The sequence below is a fragment of the Melospiza georgiana genome, chromosome 8 (assembly GCF_028018845.1).
Source record: "Melospiza georgiana isolate bMelGeo1 chromosome 8, bMelGeo1.pri, whole genome shotgun sequence".
Taxonomy (NCBI): domain Eukaryota; kingdom Metazoa; phylum Chordata; class Aves; order Passeriformes; family Passerellidae; genus Melospiza; species Melospiza georgiana.
This window is the reverse complement of record NC_080437.1, coordinates 35,140,991-35,158,797: the sequence shown is the minus strand read 5'-3', so window position 1 is coordinate 35,158,797 and position 17,807 is coordinate 35,140,991. Positions and strand designations below refer to the sequence as shown.

General features: G+C 42.1%; 1 protein-coding gene across 2 annotated transcripts in view; it reads right to left on the bottom strand.

The window, feature by feature from the left end:
• DOCK1 (dedicator of cytokinesis 1) overlaps positions 1–17,807 on the bottom strand; it is a 279,185-nt gene that overhangs the window by 122,604 nt on the left and 138,774 nt on the right. For both annotated transcript variants that reach the window (XM_058028591.1, XM_058028592.1), the window contains exons 28-29: positions 5,323–5,424; positions 707–801 (exon numbers count right to left, since the gene is read on the bottom strand). In XM_058028591.1, the coding sequence (XP_057884574.1) occupies positions 707–801; positions 5,323–5,424 (197 nt within the window). The remainder of the gene's footprint in view (positions 1–706; positions 802–5,322; positions 5,425–17,807) is intronic.

Below are 17,807 nucleotides of genomic sequence, written 5' to 3'. Positions count from 1 at the left end.
ATACTTTCATCTCAGTACACATAAAAGCATTTGACACACTTAATAAAATGTCACCAGCATAAAACACTGCACAAAGAAATGCTAAATAATGACAGAACTGCAATTATTGGGGAAAAAATGAGCATTAGGAACACTTTCAGCCTCTCTCTACATTACTGGGGTGATGGAATTTGGATTTAAAAACTTCCTTAATTCTTCTTGAACCAGAGAAAACATTCCTGGACATGCAACTCCATACAACACCACCTAATGTGAGGTCATATGCAAAACATGCAATTCACCCTCCAAAGAATAAATGGAATTACTTTAAGATATGGATAGAAAAATATGTAATTCACCTTCCAAAGAATAAACTGAATTACTTTAAGATTTGGATAGAATTTTACTGCAGCTGCAGTCAGCTCCGAAGTCCAGGTTCTCAAACTGACACCACCCTAAATTTTAGGTGGCTTCCAAGATCCCTAAACCAGGCCACTACAATGCTCCTCCAGAGCCAACATTTCAATAATTCTTTGCATCAGAGGAGGAGGAGAAGGCAGGGCAGGCTGGCTGCAGCTGCTGTTTCCAGGCAACCCCGGAGTTGTGGAGAGCTCTGGAGCTTCTCCCTCTGTACTCAGCTCTGGAGCCTCTCCCTTCATACTCAGGAGAGCTCTGGAGCTTCTCTCTGTGCTCAGGAGAGCTCTAGAACTTGTCCCTCTGTACTCACTTGTTCTGCATCATGTTCATGATCACCCAGTCGAAGGGGTAGACGTTCTTCCCAATCAGGTTCTTGAACATGATGAATGTCTCCATCAGGAAATCCTAAAAGAAGAGATAATATTTGGAGAAAATGGGACCAAGGAACTCCAAGGGGTGGTGGCAGTTATTGATGATTGCACTCCAAAGGGGTCTTTGTGTTCTGCTTCATCGAAAAGACATTTTTCATTAAAAACACACCTAAATCCTACTCAAGCACATTTATACATGATGCCCATAAATCCTACAGTAATTCCATTTCAGAAATTATAAAAACAGTAATCCCACCCTTAAGCAAAGGGATTCATCAAGAGGATCAATAATGGGATTCATCAAGGTCAAACACTGGCTCACCAATTTTGCAAAAGGAGTTTTTACTGGAAAAATCATCATTTTTTTCCATACTATGGACAAAACCACCCAGTTCTTCAATGTATTGTGATACACCTGTCACAACATACTCTTGGGAAGTTGATAAAAGCACACTGGTTCATGGAAAGAGGAAAAGAAATCAAAGCTAAATATTTATTTAACTCTTAGGATTGCACTAAGAATGATCCCAGAAGTCAGGTGATGAATAATCCCTCCCTTCATGGATATTCTCCAGAAACTGAGATTATTTATGTATTAAAATAAAAACATCTTCCAGCTCAAATCATCACCCCCCACCTGGGGCAGAGGACAGACATGGCTTGGACATCCCAAAATTGGGAGGGACCCTCCCTAAAGGGAGCAGCAGGAATTGCTTCTGTAAGTGAAAAGCTGCCCAAGAACAAGTTAATTTAACAGCATAAACCAATTTATTTCCACACAGCTACAAACACACAGTTCTTCAGAGCAGAAACTTTGTGTACTTTACAATGTAAATCATCTCCTACAATTTGGGAATCTGTAATTGCTATCTAACAATTTCAGTAATATCAAATGCTGCGAGAAAGATAAAGGGGAAAAGAGAACTTCATGCAGAAAGTCCTTGATCCACTTCACACAGAGATAAAAATGAACTTTCATTCCAAGGTTAGAATATCTTCCCTTTGATACAGTTTCTCAGCAATGGTATTTATCTGGTCTATCTTTAAAATGTCAAATGCCTACAAAAAAAAATCCCCAATATGTTCCATCAACTGGACTTTTAACTAAGACTGGTTTCTGTGTAACCTTTTCAGTGAGAAACCAATCTGAAGTCCCTGCTCTCATCAGTCTCTGTTCAGCTCTGAGAGCCAGCAGATCTTCAGCAGATTTATCCTCTAATCCACTGTTCTGTTCAAATGTTTTCCTGGCTCAGAAATTCCCATCAGTGGATGCAGGGAGCTGCAGAGACTCTGAGGACATGGCTTGGGGATCAAGAACCCCAGAATCCCTGACTGGTTTGGCTGGGAAGGACCTGAAATCCCATCCCATTCCACACCTCCCACTGTCCCAGGGTGCTCCCAATGTCCAGCCTGGCCTTGGGCACTGCCAGGGATGCAGGGGCAGCCACAGCTGCTCTAGGAATTCCATCCCAGCCCAAAAAAGGGAACAATTCCCAGTTCCCAATCTCCCATCCATGCCTGTCTTCTGGCAGTGGGAGCCATTCCCTGTGTCCTGTCCCTCCAGGCCATGGTAAATATTGTCTCTCCATGTTTGTTATCTCACAAAGCAAGGTGGAATTTCCCCTCTCTGCAATTATCCCAGACCCACCTGGACCCTGCCCTGGCAGGGGCTGCACTGGGTGATTCCCAGAGGTCCCTTCCAACCCCAGCTGTTCTGGGGACATCCAGGGAACTGGGTTCCACCATGTGCAGAACGTTCCTGGTCAAAGAGCTCCTCTGCCATTTTACAACATCAGCAACAATCCCAGAATCCCAGAATTCTGAATTGGGAAAAGCCCCCCATGACCACCAAATCCAACCTCTGATCGAGCACCACCATGCCCAGTGAACAGATCCTGCTGCTTTGGCATGGATGGACAGCAAGTCTGGAGCTGCTCCTGGTTCAGGTGTCACCACTGCCACCACTCCTCCATCCCACAGCCTCTCCTCCAGCTCAGGAAGATCTGCCTTCACTTAAGAGCTCAACTTGCACATTTCCTGCTCGTTTTTTCTGTGTTTTGGTGACAGAATTCCATTGATGATGGTTTGGTTCCTTCCTGAGCCTGGGGGTTCTGACCTACTTTGCTGATTCAGCTCTGCATCTCCACCCCCTGATATTTACATTTTAATAACCCCACACTCACCCAGGTACTTTAAATAATGCTCTGTAACAACTGAGCTAATTATTGATCAAATAAAAGGCTCCTGATGCTCACCTGGGGTTTATGCATTCATAATATTGCTCTTTTTTCCATTTTATGGTTCTCATAGAAAAGAAAATGGTTTGGATGAATTAACCTCATTTTATGAGGAAAACTCAGGGTTTTTGAGGGGCTGGGAAGAGAGGGAAGCCAGCAGGACAAGAAAAATCTACTTATTTTCAGAATAACTGGAAGCAGGACAAATATTTCCGAACATAAAAACCTGTACTAAAGGAGGAAGGGTTACAACTCCTGCTCTCTCTCCAACTACAAATACAAATCCTATTTAATAGGAAATAGAATTCACAGCAGGTAAGACCCCTAAAAAATTCCCATCCACTGATGGAAAGGAAACAGCCTGGGCTCAGCTGAGATTCTCCACATGGCAGAACATTAACAGGCACTTTTTGTCAACTAAACCAAATGTGTCTCAAATAAAAATATTTTTTACCCAGTAAAAAGAGGGAAAAAAATCAGTCCCAGAAATAACCTCCCTGATCTCAGACAACATTTCATCTCAGGATGACAGCAGAATCACAGATTTTGATTTTACAGAATCACAGCAGAGTCTGGGCTGGAAGGGATCTTAAAGCAAGAAATTCCTCTTTGAACAGACATTCCTTAATAAATCTAAACTCTCTATTCTGCAGAGAGGTAAAAGACTGGTTTTATTGCACTCCACCTCATCTTTGTGAAGACTTTTGAGGCCAAATATGACCATTATAATAACCTAAACCTGCCACCTACATAACACAGACCATAAAGTTTCCTCCAGCACTTCCAGCCCTGAGCTTCCAACTCCTGCTTGAGCAAGAGCAGAGGAAGGAAGATTTAAGGGTCTCCAGTGGTGAAAAAGAAACCACACCTTAAGTTTTCCCTTTTTCTTGCCTTTTTTTTTTTTAAGATGAAGCTTCTCATTTCTGCCTGGCTGAATTTAGTCTCAGTTCTAAATCACTGATTTGTGATTAAATGGAATCCTCTGCAATAGGAGGTGCAGTTGTCCCCTCCAGCTCTGGGTTTAAAAGCAAAGATTCCTGGATTTCAGTTCTACTGGCTGAGTCAAATGAGAGTGGCACCAAAAATTGCTGGGTTAAAGAAGTAAAAAAATCATAGAAAAACAAAGAGAAAGAAAATTTAGTTTACTCCCTGTAGTTTCCTTTACTCACAGGGTCAACAATGCTCTGCCAATAAACCTCCACATCTTAATGAATATTATTTAAAATCAGCTCTGAACTTTAGAGATGCAGGTGCAAAAAGTGGCTGAGAAATGGAACAGGGCAAAGAGCTCAAACCTTGCCCAACACAGGCAGAAAGAACATAAATTCAAGATAAACTGGGAAGTCCAAACATTAAAATCACACAAAACAAAGATCCAGACTTGCTTTTCTCTTCCCTCTGCTGTATCCACACTCTTACCAGCCCTTTATCTGCACTTATTTTGGGAATGTTCTGCTCTCTGCTGAGCAAAGAGCTCAAACCTTGCCCAACACAGACAGAAAGGATAACACAAATTCAGGACAAACTGGGAAGTCCAAACATGAAAATGACACAAAGGAAAGGTCCTGGCATTGTTGTGGTGGGGCTGGAGGAAGAGGAGAAGCTGAGGAAGGGCCCAAGCCCAGCTGGGAGCTGCCTGGAGCCCCCCAGGGTGGCAGAGGGGATGATGTGGGGTCACTGCTGGAGCTCAGCCAGGGGTTGGTGTCCCCTCCCAGCCCTGCCTGGCCATATGGCAGTGCCACCTCCAGGCTATTACAGACTTATCTCCTCAGCTATAAACTCCCTTCTATTATGCTTTAATTAACTTGGGTTGTTGCCTTAGCCAGGCTACCCAATGACTCTGAGAAGACAAATTTCAATTACTATTGCTTATTTAACAACTAAGGGCATCTTTAAGGTTAAAGTGTTTTGCATAAAAGGGAAAAGGGAAAGTGAGCAGATCTCTAAGTAAAAGCTACTTCAAGAAACAAAATCAGGACATCTGGAAGATTTAAACTGAAAGTTCCTTTCCTAAGAAAGCCTTTTTTATATTCTTTTTCTTCTTTCCTTACCAGATTTAAGTAATGTCTCATCACTACTATTTTTACTGCTTTCTTTTAATTGCCTCCAATCCACTGCCTCAAGTTTTAAAGCACTGAACAGCTCCAGCTGTACTCCTGTGCATGTCACAATGCCTAAAAAATTATTTTCTATTAAACCTATAATGCCAAACACATTTTGTTCACATCTCACAAGTGCATTTAATGGCCAGTAACAGGAAAAAAAACCCAAACACAAGCTGAGCCATCTTATGAAGAGATAAAACAAATGAAACTCACCACAACATCCGACCTCATCTTGCCAAAAGTCTTGATTAAATGGGCATAGTGGTAATCCTCCATTTGCCTCAGGATGGCTGTCATGCAGGCCACAAAACTCCCCTGGCAAAAAGCAAAGGAAAGGAATCCATTATTTAGGATAATGCAACACAATATTGGCCAGCAAAACATAATATTGCTAGAGAGAACCACAGAATGCAGTGGAGATAATTCCATCGTTAAAATTCATTAATGGATATGCAAAATTCTGTCAAGGAAACAAAAAAAATCCCATCTCAAAAAGTTTCCAATTTCATGGGTTTATCACCGAAGCTTTTGCGACATATTCTTCTTCTAAAAATTGCTCAGACATTAAAGTGTCTGCAAGGTAATAAACAGCACTCCTAAAAATATCACACAATATCAGCATTTGCATTTGGAAAGTCAATATTCTGCTCAAGGAAGAAATCCTTTCAGAATTATCATATTGAGCATTGAGCTAAACCAACCCCAAGTTTTCATTTCGCTGCGTGGTATTTTCAGATACAGTGATGCTTAAAAAAACACCACTAAAATCCAGTGAATTCCATCAAACCAGAAGAGCAGAACCATCCAGATCTCTCTAAAAACACAGAAAGAGTAAAAAATGACTAAAATAATGTTTAGTTTTTCCTTCTCGTGGGTGAAAGTGTTGTAGTAGAAACAATCCAACCCATTCCCATGGTTCCTAGATGTGGTAAAATGGAGCTTCTTGTCCATCCTCCCTCTCTGCCTATCTGCTAAGAGCCTGTTAATGATGTCCACATCTTTTCTGGTCTTTAATGCAGGAGGAAAAACATTAAAAATTAGTAAAAACTCCTTCAGAATTACTTAGAAAATAAGTGATTCTTTCTGTGGTTTGACAGAATTGCAAATCCCCCTCTCTGTGCTGTTTTTCAAGTTATTCCATGCCACAGCCCAGAAGAACACTCAGGAATTTTCTCTTCAGAAAGGCACAGAGCCTTTATTGTTACCTTTAAGTTCAGCATTAATTTCAATTTAAAATCTTTATTTCCACATCAGTCCAAGAAACTGAGATTAAACCTGAAATGACACTGGGTCACCTGCATGTGCTCTGAGCCCTCTTATTTACAGAATTTACAGGTTAACCTTAAATTCCACCTGATCAGCACTCCTGGAATTTGCTTTTCTCCTGCAATGGAGCTGAGATCTAAACTCCTACAGGACTGATTTTGTCCATGTGGAATATTGGATTTTCCAGAGGATGCCAAGGTACTTGATGGGAGCTCTGTGGCACCTGCAAACTCCATGAATATGGAAGCAAAGTCCACCTGAGCTGCTGTTCTGGGACATCAAAAGAACTTTCTAACAAGAACAGAATCTGGGGCTCTACAAAGACAACATTTCCTACTATGAAATGGAAATAAGACAGGACCATCTCAAAATCCAAACATTAATTGTCAAATCAGTGCCTAACGAGCTCCTGGCACAGCAAACACTGGGTTTGATAGGAGCCAATAGGAGAGCTGGGTAAAAGCCTGGAATGGCTGCTGGAGCTAAAAATAAATACAACAAGCAAATAGAAATGGAACACAAACAAGAGGAAATTCTGTAGGGCTGTAAATTTTAGTTAAAATGACAGAAACTTGTTAAATTTTGTCATTTCAGCTCAGGCTGAGCCCCCAAAGTTGTGCTGAGCAGACTGGGTGCTGGTCTTTAAGCAGTTATCAACACTTCTTCCTGTTTCCCTGCAGCAAAATAATGATTCATGCTCATCTTGGTGTTTATCTTGGTGATAAAAACCCTTCCTTTGATACAGAATTGTTCCTTGAATCCATCATTCCATCACACACACATATCCCTGCTCCAATGCTGATCTGCACATCCCCACCTGCAAACCACTGCTCAAGGCCCTGCTGGAAGGAAAATCTATTTAATATTAGGAGGAAAGTACAACTACCAGTCATCATTTCCTTTGTGAGGTATCACTTGCAGCCAGCACACTCTTAATTACAGTGCTAATAAAGGTTTGTAATTATTTAGAGGTAATATTTGTACTCTAGGTGTTTTTAATATGCTCTAACTAGTTAGCAATAGCTAACAACATGATTAGATTTTAATCTTAAGTTGATTTTTAATCTTTAGTTGTATTTGGAGATCATTGTCATCATCTACAGTCCAGCACTGGAAGCAATATATAGAAAAAAGGTACCTAATTCTCTAAAAAATCAATTTCAATTTGAGCCATAGGAATAATTGCAAAGCTGTGTTTACCCAAGCAGTCCTGCAAGGGGTTTCCATTGTGCTGGGCACTTCTCAGCTATTTATTCACTGAAATAGTGGCAGGCCTTACCCTGCAAGTCCTTCCCTACTGCAAAGCTCAGAAATGAGCTGGTGCTGGTCACACAGACAGGAAGATCATTAAAGAATATCCACTAGAGAAGCATTTTGCCAGCAGGTTGCTGCAATTCCTGCCTCTCCTGGATTGCTTCTCCCCAAACCAGGGACATTGAGGGTCCCTCTGGGCCAGTGGGGTTGGGAAGGGCCTGGTGGGAAAGGGCCTGGGGGTGCTGAGGGGTTGGAATGAGCCCAGGTGTGCCCAGATGTGCCCAGATGTGCCAGAGGCCACTGGCTCCTGGATTGGAGCAGCATTTGTGTCACCACAGGCAGCAGGAACTGTCCCCTGATTCCTGAAGCTTTTCCCAGGAGCATCACACCAGGAAGGGCAGGGGAAAGACTCAAAACAAAGCAGAATCCCCCCCACGGCAAAGAAATTTCTCTCTATGTATAACAATTCATACATGTATTTCTCACACTATTAAAACCAACATTTCTTTTCTCATAATAGAAAATCCCACAGTAAATTCAGCAGCACCTTCAGAGACAAAATTATTTCATGGCTACAGCAGCAGGATAAAAACAAGTGCAAAACGTTGCCATTTATCCCATTTTTTACTGAATACACAGAATATTCCATTTCCTCAGGCCAAACCTTGCCTCTTGAACAAGAGAATAAAACACGTGAGCCTTTCTCCTTGCAGGAACAGAAGCTCACACCTGCAACAGTGGCAGTGATAAATATCTGGGCAGTCTCCTGCTGCCACAAACATTCATTTGAAGCATCTTTTTGCCAATCAAGATGCAGTAAGGTATTTTCAGTGACAAACTTTGCTTCCAGAGCTCCTGGAAAAGATGTGAAACCTCCTTTACCTGACGTGACTTAAGGAGTTCAGAGCCTCCCCAAGCAGCAAAACCAATTTTAGGTCAAGCCAGGGAAGTCCATGCAGAATGCAGAGCTCTGACATGGGAGTTTAGAGGTGAGAATGAGTTTATTTAGTCTTCAAACCTTGTTTTACATCAAGAAATACTTTACAGATCCTCATTTGATCTCTGACAATTCTGTCTTGGTGAACAGAAAACTTGTTTTAAAAGGAAAACTTTTCCAGCACTGAGTCCCTGCAGGAGTGGATGGAGGGAAAGCAATTTGGGAAGGAAATCAAAGGGGTTTCACAGAGATCACAACCAAAATCCAGCCCTGATTGTGGCCCTGGCATCTGCAGGAGCTGACAAGAAAGGGAGAGGGAATATGGACACAGGGAATGGCTCCCACTGCCAGAGGGCAGGGATGGATGGGAGACTGGGAATTGGGAATTGTTCCCTGGCAGGGTGAGGAGGGGCTGGGATGGAATTGCCAAAGAAGCCCTGGATCCCTGGCAGGGCCCAAGGCCAGGATGGACATTGGGGCTGGGAGCACCTGGGACAGTGGGAGGTGACCCTGGGATGGGATGGGATGGGTTTGGATGGGATGGGATGCCATGCAATGGGCTTTGGGGTTTTTCCAAACCATTCCACAATTCTGTGACTCCAAGATCACAGCAGCTCCACTGAAATTCCCTTTGCACAAGGTTTATTTGTTAGGAAGTTGATGGTAACACAGTGGGAATAGACAAAAAAAGTTCCCTGATTCAAAAGTGCTTTGCACCAACTTCTGTAAAAAGCAGGCGAAAAAAGTTAATGAGATGTTTTAGCAACACCATTTATCATCTCTCTCAGGCTCTTTTGCAAAAAAAAAAAAAAAAAAAAAAAAAAAAAGTCCATTTTAACCAAAAAAATGTTTCTCTTTTAAAAGCTCCATGCAGTGTCAGTATTGAACAGTACCCTTCAATGGAACCCACAGTGCTCAGGAGTTCTCAAGGTCAGTACATTTATTTCTGGTTTTCTAAATGCATTTGCCTTTCCTCATGGTTTTTTTTCCTCCCTCTGCTACACTAAACATTATTTCACTGAAAATCTACAGAACTGCCCTCAATAAATCTGATTCAGGTATCTTGGTTTACACATCTATTAATGCTGATAATAAAATTATAAATGCAGTCATAAAATACAGAAAACAACTGAATTTATGGGAATGGCCAGTACTCAAACAGTAAAAAATAAAAAGGAAAACCCATAAAAATGTTTTAAAGTAATTTTGCAAAAATGCAGCACTGAATATGGAAATATAACCCTGGTGCCAGTGCCTCACCACCCTGACAGGGAAGAATTTCTCCCTAATATCCAATCTAAATCTCCCCTCCTTCATTTTAAAGCCATTCCCTGTTTTCCTGTCACTCCATGCCCCTGTAGATATTTCCTTCAAAAAGTCACTGAGGAGGAACAATAAAACCAAACCTATGACAATGAGAACCCCTATTTTATTTATCAAATAGAATTAATGTTGGAAGCGTTGTAAAAAACTTTGATACAGACCAGGAAAAGAATTAAAGGACAAGATAAACCTAAAGAGAAAATGATAGCTGGTGACAAGTGGCAGTCCCAGTAATTGGGATAGCCCACAGGTATTTGGGATATTGTCTCTGCAGCACTGAGGTACCACTATGACAAATTATGGGAACAAGAGGAAGAGAAATGATCTTTTAAATGATAATCTTCACACCAGACAGGTGATGCTGCCAGATGAATACACTCCTAAAAGCAACAGCCATTTTGAAGACAAATGATCCCACTTTTGGTGCTTCTCATCCTCCTGTTTTAATGTAAATTATTTAGCAACTGCTTTATGGAGGGGCTCAGCGAGCATGAGAGATAAGAAATGTGTGCAATCCAAATTTAATTGATGAAACCACGCAGTTCGCAGATCCCTGGATTAAAAAGCTCCTTGCAGGAGGAGGTCTCTTTGGGGAGGCTTTTGCATTTTGTAATTAATTCCTACCTTTGGTTCACTCAGCACATCCACCATCACACCATACCCCGGGGGCTGTTCCCTCCCCAGGTTTTGGGACAGAACACAGAGGATATGGGAAGGTTTATGGGATGCAGGCTCTGATGTGCTGCTGTTCTCAGCTCTCTGAAGGTGACCCAGTCCTTGCAGACAGGAACTACTGCCAGGCTCTCATCAGTGGGGAAAATAAAGGGGAGGGCTCTCTCCACATTTGCATGATATCAAAATGAAATCCCCAGCACAGGCAATGTTCTCATTCCCTCCTCCCCAAAGAGCAGGAAAGTGATGAAATCCAGAAAGACTCCTAAGAAGCTGGTCCTTTGTTCTGACTTCTCTGACTTCAGCTCAGTTTTCTGTGATATTTTATATTAGAGCAGCAAATTAATGCTATTTACACAAATGCATGTATCAATAACAGTAAATAAGAGAAATACAATTTCCAGACAGGTCACATTTCAAGTGAGAATTTCTGTTCCAATATTGACAGATAAGAGGAGCAGAACAGATTAATACCCAATAGCAGCAAAGAGGGGATTTCACAGGAGTGAAATTGTTCTTCTCTGCCTACAGGAATGTCCTCACCTTACCTGGTTCTTCCCTTGGAATTTGGCTCCTAAATCACTCATTCCATCCCTGCCATGGCAGGGACACCTTCACTGTCCCAGGTACCCCAGTGTCCAGCCTGGCCTGGGACACTGCCAGGGATCAGGGGCAGCCACAGCTGCTCTGGGAACTCCATCCCAGCCAGGAATTCCTAATTCCCAGTATCCCATCCAGCCCTGCCCTCTGGAGCCATTCCCTGTGTCCTGTCCCTCCATCCCTGTCCCCAGTCCCTCTCCAGCTCTCCTGGAGCTCTTTTAGCCACTAGAAGGGCTCTGAGCTCTCCCTGGAGCCTTCTCCTCTCCCAATTGACCAATCCCAAATCTGCCAGCCTGGCTCCAGAGCAGAGCAGAGCAGTTTTACCTCATCTCACAGGCACAAATTGTCTCTTAGCACAATTTTACTTCACCTGTAACTTCTGCAGATTGATCAATTTTATAAAATGTGTGCAAGCTTTGCAAGGAGCAGAAGAAAACTTCCACAGCATTTCCCTTGTCCAACAGAGATTCATAAGCTCAGGTTTCTGTATTTTCCAGGAGCTGTCTGCAGGTATTTGGAGAAGCAGCCATATCTGCATTTTACACCCTCTCAAGGAACACAGACCTGTTTAATACCTTACATTTAATTAAAGGGAGCAGTAAAGCCCTCATCTGCAGAACCTGAACACAAGAATATGTGGGCTGAGAATCCAAGAATGACCCAATTCTTCCCTAACATTATTAAATTTGAATTTTGTTTCTTATTAAACTCACAGCAACTCAGAAGACTTTGGGGGATTCTCTCAGACAACTCAGTGCTAAACAATGTGCAGTCTCCAGAAGAGCTTCAAAGGTGCCTCATGAAAAGAACATGAAATCTATCTCTAAGCTGCAATCTAAGCAAAAGATGAACTTTTCTATTGTGGAAAAGTGAATTAATTAAACCCCTCTTTTATTATCATTTGGGACGATGACCAAAACGTTCAGCAGAATAAGCTCCAACAGGATGCTGCTGATAAAGGCTCTTTATCCTGATCCTGCCTGAACTCAGCAGAAATCCAACCCCAACAGGACAAAAGGAGACCAGCAACGAGGTAAAGGACAAACTGCCTGAGGTAAATGAACAGTGTGGACCCAGGAAATTCCTGTCACACACAAGATTTTTGCTTTTATAATGATTTTGAATTTGGAAGTTAAGAAACAAGCTGAACATGTTAAACATATCTCATTCCCTTCTCCATTCCATGGAAAAGCCAAGATCACAGAATCCCAGACTGGTTTGGGCTGGAAGTGATGCCTCAGGTTTGGCTTTTCTCTGTTTCCCATTCTGTGCTGCTTTAGTGTGTGGGGCTGGGCTCACATCAGGGATGCTGAGCTCTGTGCACAGAGCAGGGACACAAAACAATTCCTGTTCCAGCTGGGCACCAAGGACAAATGACCCAAATCTCAGCCCAGGAGCACAAACCCCGTGGGCTGGAGAGAGAAAAACAAGCAGGGTGGGACTGCCTGGGCTAAAGCTGGAATGGGACAATGAACTGCAAGGTGCAAATGGAGCAGAACTGATCCCAGGGACAGAGCCCGTGCCCGGCCGTGCATTTTGGGGCCATTTTGGTTCATCTTGGGTGCAGCCCTGGCTGGGCTCTGGTGCTGCCCAAGGTGCATCCATGGAGGAGATGCTTTGAATCAATCCCTGCTTTATTCTGGAGCTCTGCCCAGCCTCTGCTCTGGGGCAGCCTGAACAAGGCATCAAGAGGACCTTAAGGCTCATCCCATCCCACCCCTGCCAGGGCCAGGGACACTTCCCACTGTCCCAGCTCCCTCCAAGCCCTGTCCAACCTGGCCTTGGACACTTCCAGGAATCTCCTCCTGAAGGAAAGAATGGAATATTTGCTCAGGAAGCTCTGCTGCTTCCAGATGAAGCTAATTCAGGTTTCTCTGTACTTGCAAGTCAACCAAAACCCACCTAGAATATTTTAGGAGAATGACTTATTTATTTTCTCACTAAACCAAAGGTGCAAAACATGTTTTGACAATTTTCCTCATGACAGCCAGCACACTCCATGTATTCCAGCAAAAACAAAACATTTTGAAGTGTTGGTTTTCCACCACCAAAATAAATTCTGACCTATAATTGAATTTTATTTTCCTCCCCAACTTTGTTCTGGCAGAAATCAGAAGGGAAAGAAGTAAATCCCTCCCAAATAAGGAGTCGTTTATCACATTCTAACAACAACACTCCCACATTAACAACAGGATTAGAGATGGATCTTCAGCTCTGGAACTGCTTTCCCCAGCTACAGCCCCAGTGTGTGGGCAACAAAAGCAACTTAAGTTGAGAGATGTGTTTTAATTACACATCCACACTTAAATAAGAACTAATCTCTCCTTGGAAAAAGCAATTAAAACCAAACCAAGATTAAAATCAGTGGTTTAAAACATGCCAAAGTGAAAATCAGCTCCTGGGCTGCAGGGGCAGGACAGGGAATGTTCCTGGGAAGGGGCTGGTTTGATCCAGAGCTCAGCTCAGTTCCTACACCATTCCAAGAAAATGCATGGATATCCCATGATTCACATCCTTTTTTTTTTCCATATTTTTCCTCCCACCTGGGCAGTAACCACAGGACCAAGCAGAATCTCTTTTCCAGGCTCTGATATTCAGCTTCATGCCCAGACTCACCCAGGATTTCCCATCCCAGCCCTGGAGATCCAGGAATCTGCCCCAAGGGGAAGGCAAATCAAACCAGCAAAGGCAAATCAGCTTTAAGACTGATTCAGAATATAAAATAAATATTAAGAAAACAATTAAAAACCTAAAATCAGTGCACAGGCTACTGCAAAACCTCAATGGAATTATAGAGATTGGAACTAAATTTTCTTTAAGGTCCCTCCCAGCCCCACCCAGTTAATATCATAGAATTCAAATATTTCTGTATTTCTGAATGTTACAGTACTACTTAGATATACTAAAATTACAAAAAAATGGGAAAAGAAAAATACTGAAACATCCCAATTATTCTCTCTCATCTTTCAATCTCAAAACATGAGATTTTTTTCTTACTTTTGTAATTTCCCTGCATTTAAAACCACCCAACTAAATTTTTTGGGGGCATAACATTTGAAACTCCAGCAGAAAATCAACCAACCCTGAGTTATGGCAGAGCCTACAACACTCATCCCACTCTTGACATTTGGCAAAAATGAGATTTGTAACTTCTCTTGCTATGGCTGAAAAACATTCATCATCTGTTGAGGAGGTAAATTTAAGCATTATTTTAAAATGCTTTAAAAATACCTCAGAAAGGCTACTTAGAGCAAGACAAAATGATTTTCAGAGCCAAGGAAACAGCTCTGATTAGGTTGTCCCTATAAGTAACTGTGAGGTGTATGGACAATTTCTGCATAAAGAGAGCACAAACATTACCCAAAGTCATTAACTGCTAGGCAGGAATTAATATGTTTACAATTCAAGCCAAGTGATAAATATGAATATATAAAAGGCAAATATTCATTGCATCCCTGTGAATTATTAAAACTCTTTCTTTCCTTAATAAATGGAAAAATTAACATGTACAAGCATTCTGCTTTTTCCAGTTACTGTTTTTTTTTTTTTTTTCTAGGAAGGAATCTTAACCTTGTAACTTTTGCTAACACCTGAAATTCAAGAAAAAAAATATTTAAAAATAAAAGGCCAAAGAAACAAAAAAAATATTCTTTAAAGTTCAAGTCTGGTTAACTAAAATTTTATGAAACACCCCACATCATGAATTGCCTGTTAAATGAGCTCCTATGGAATATCAAGGCCAGGTTGGATGAGCTTTGGAGCCACCTGGGATCATGGAAGGGGTGGGACGTGATGCTCCTTAAGGTTCCTCCAAGCCAAACCATGCTGGGATTCTACAGTGAGAAGAGCAGGGGTTTGTCCTTTCCTCCCCCCAAGACTCGGTGTCCCTCGTCCCAGCCACCACAGACACCTGTGACATTGTGTCAGCTTCCATTGTGCCACCACCTGTCCTTCTGTCACCACCTTCAGTCCCCAGGAGCTCTCCCACAGGACAACAAGTCCCTCATTAGATAATCAATTGCTGCAGATCTCTGTCACCTGGTAATTGATGTGAAATAACAGAATTATGCTTCCAAACAAAGCTCATTAGCTCACCACTCCATCTCAAGTAAAGCCCGCGTGATGTTTCCTACCAGGCTTCAACGAAAGCTTTGATTTCCACCAGCCCACAGAGAAGTAAAACAATTCCTTAAACAAATGGAGCCTCCACAGCTTGAGGGGGACATCATAGATGGCAGGAGGAATGAGAAGGGCCACCAAAGTGACAGCCTGGGGAAGAGAAGGCTCCAAGGAGAATTTCTTGTGGCCTTCAATATTTAAATAGGGCTTGGAAGAAGGATGGAGAGAGACTTTTATCTTCCCACTGGCAGAGGGCAGAGTTAATGGGATTTTGTGAAGGAATTCCTGCCTGTGAGGGTGGGAGGCCCTGGCACAGGTGCCCAGAGCAGCTGGGGCTGCCCCTGGATCCCTGGCAGTGCCCAAGGCCAGGCTGGAGCACCCTGGGATAATGGAAGGGTCCCTGCCCCTGGCAGGGGTGGAAGGGGATGAGCCTTGATGTCCCTTCAACCTAAAGCCCTCTGACAAGGGATGGAGAAGTTCCCTCCTCAGAAGGGGTCACACAGTCCCAGATTCTCCCATGTGGATGGATTCACGTTTTCCTGAGGTTTCCAAACCCACAGCAGAGGGGATGAAAGGAGAAACAGCTGCTGCTCACAAGTTTCACTGTGCTAGAACCAGGAGCAGCAGCTGAAGCCAACAGGAGTTGAATTTCAAACAAATAAGATGCAGGACTTTTAATGCTGGCATTTCTCTTTCCCTCCCAGGGACGATGGGAGCTGTGCCATGGGGACAGGCAGCAAAGGCAGCTCCACAAGGGAATGCACAAAGGCAGGAGAAGGAGAGTTTGGGGACAAGGAGCAGCCTCCCCCTCCCATCCAACCAACATCCCCACCCAGGCCTGGGCACAGGGCTGCTCAGAAGGGAAGGATGTGGGTACACTCCGTTTATTAGGGCACTGCTTTGAATTCCTAAAAGTAAATTGAGGAAGTGCCACATTATTATCAAATTATAACTTTATTTCTGGTTTTTCAGAGATTTCATCCTTTTCCTCCCCACAGCCCTTCCAGTTGTTGGGCTTTCCTGAAATACTGATGGACATCCCTTGGATATAAAGCAGCTGCTAATTATGCTCCTCAACCACTGCTAAGTATTAATATTTAAAGTCCTGAACTTGTTTAAAAATTGAAGAAAATCAAAATGTGGTGCTGCTTTGAATGGTTTTTAATTCAGTGTCCCCAAGCCATAAAGGCCAGAGCCATTTTTCCTGCACTGTGTTTTGAAGAGCCACAGACCAAGGATTAAGAAGGACTTCATGTGGCCTCTGCTGTCATTGTAAACTCATTTAATGTCATTATCAGGCTCCCCATATTTTTCAGAACACGACTTTTTGAAATATCTTGGGCTTTTAGGATTTCCAGACTTTTCAAAATAACTTCTGTTCCTTTCTTAAGGTAAAACTCAGTCACAGACATTTTAATATATAAAATAATTAGGTCCTTGCACAGTCAATGAGGAATTTAGCATATTCTTGTTTGCACAAGGCAAGTTTCTAGGTCATTTCATTTAGAAAAAAAAAAAGTAAGGGAGGAGAAGCTCTTAATTGTGAGCATATGGCTAAATTTTAGGTGCCCATGATGCTGCAAACTGCCTCTTTATATCCCCTTTTTATTCACTGCCATCATATTTCCCTGTCATGTATCAAAGTTATTAAGAGCAATTTTATTTTGGCACCTGCTTGGGGATTTTAGAAACTACACTAAAGAGTTCATTTCTGAACATTATGGCCAAAATACTTAATTTTGGTTTAGAGCACCAATAGAAATGGTGAGTTTAATTCTATTTGCACTGCTCATTATTTCCCTCTTCCATAATTTTGTAGGATTTTCATTTTTCATTTGTTGAACACATTTAATTTCATTTAATTTGTTTTTTTCTGTTATGCATTAGGAGCAGGTTGCTCCCTGGGCTTCTAAATTGAAGGCAACATGCAAAAGCACATAAAAGTCTGGATTTTTATGCTATGTTCAAACTTTAAATAGTTCAATATTTCAAATGAGAAAACCTTCCTGAGGCTTGGGGAGTTTACATTACTTTATAACATCGAATGTTCTCCATTTGACAGAAAAGTTGCATTAAATCCTCCATCTAATGAAATCAATGTTGTATAAATAATATATTATTCCACCAAGGAGCAAATAGGAATCAGATGCAAGTATCCCCATTATTTGTTGGATTTGCCTTTTTTCTGCCCATAACTTGAATTTGAAGCTGGAATTCATGCTCATCCCACATTTCATTAGGTGCTTAAATCTGAAACCATTTGTCTAAAGGCAATCAAAAGTACGATCAGATTCGTTGCTTTTTATTTTTAAGCAGGGCAGGATTTTTTCCCCTTGCCATAAAGTAGAGAGAAAACCCTGGAATTTGGGAAGGTCATAAAATAAATGAGAAAAAGCAAAATATTAACGAAGTTGGCAGAATGTTCCTTTAAAAACATTTCCCTACATTTCCAGTTCCTCAAGACATCTTAACAAGGATGTAATTTCCCATTTGCTCTCAGTGAGCAAATCAAACAGGGTGATTTATT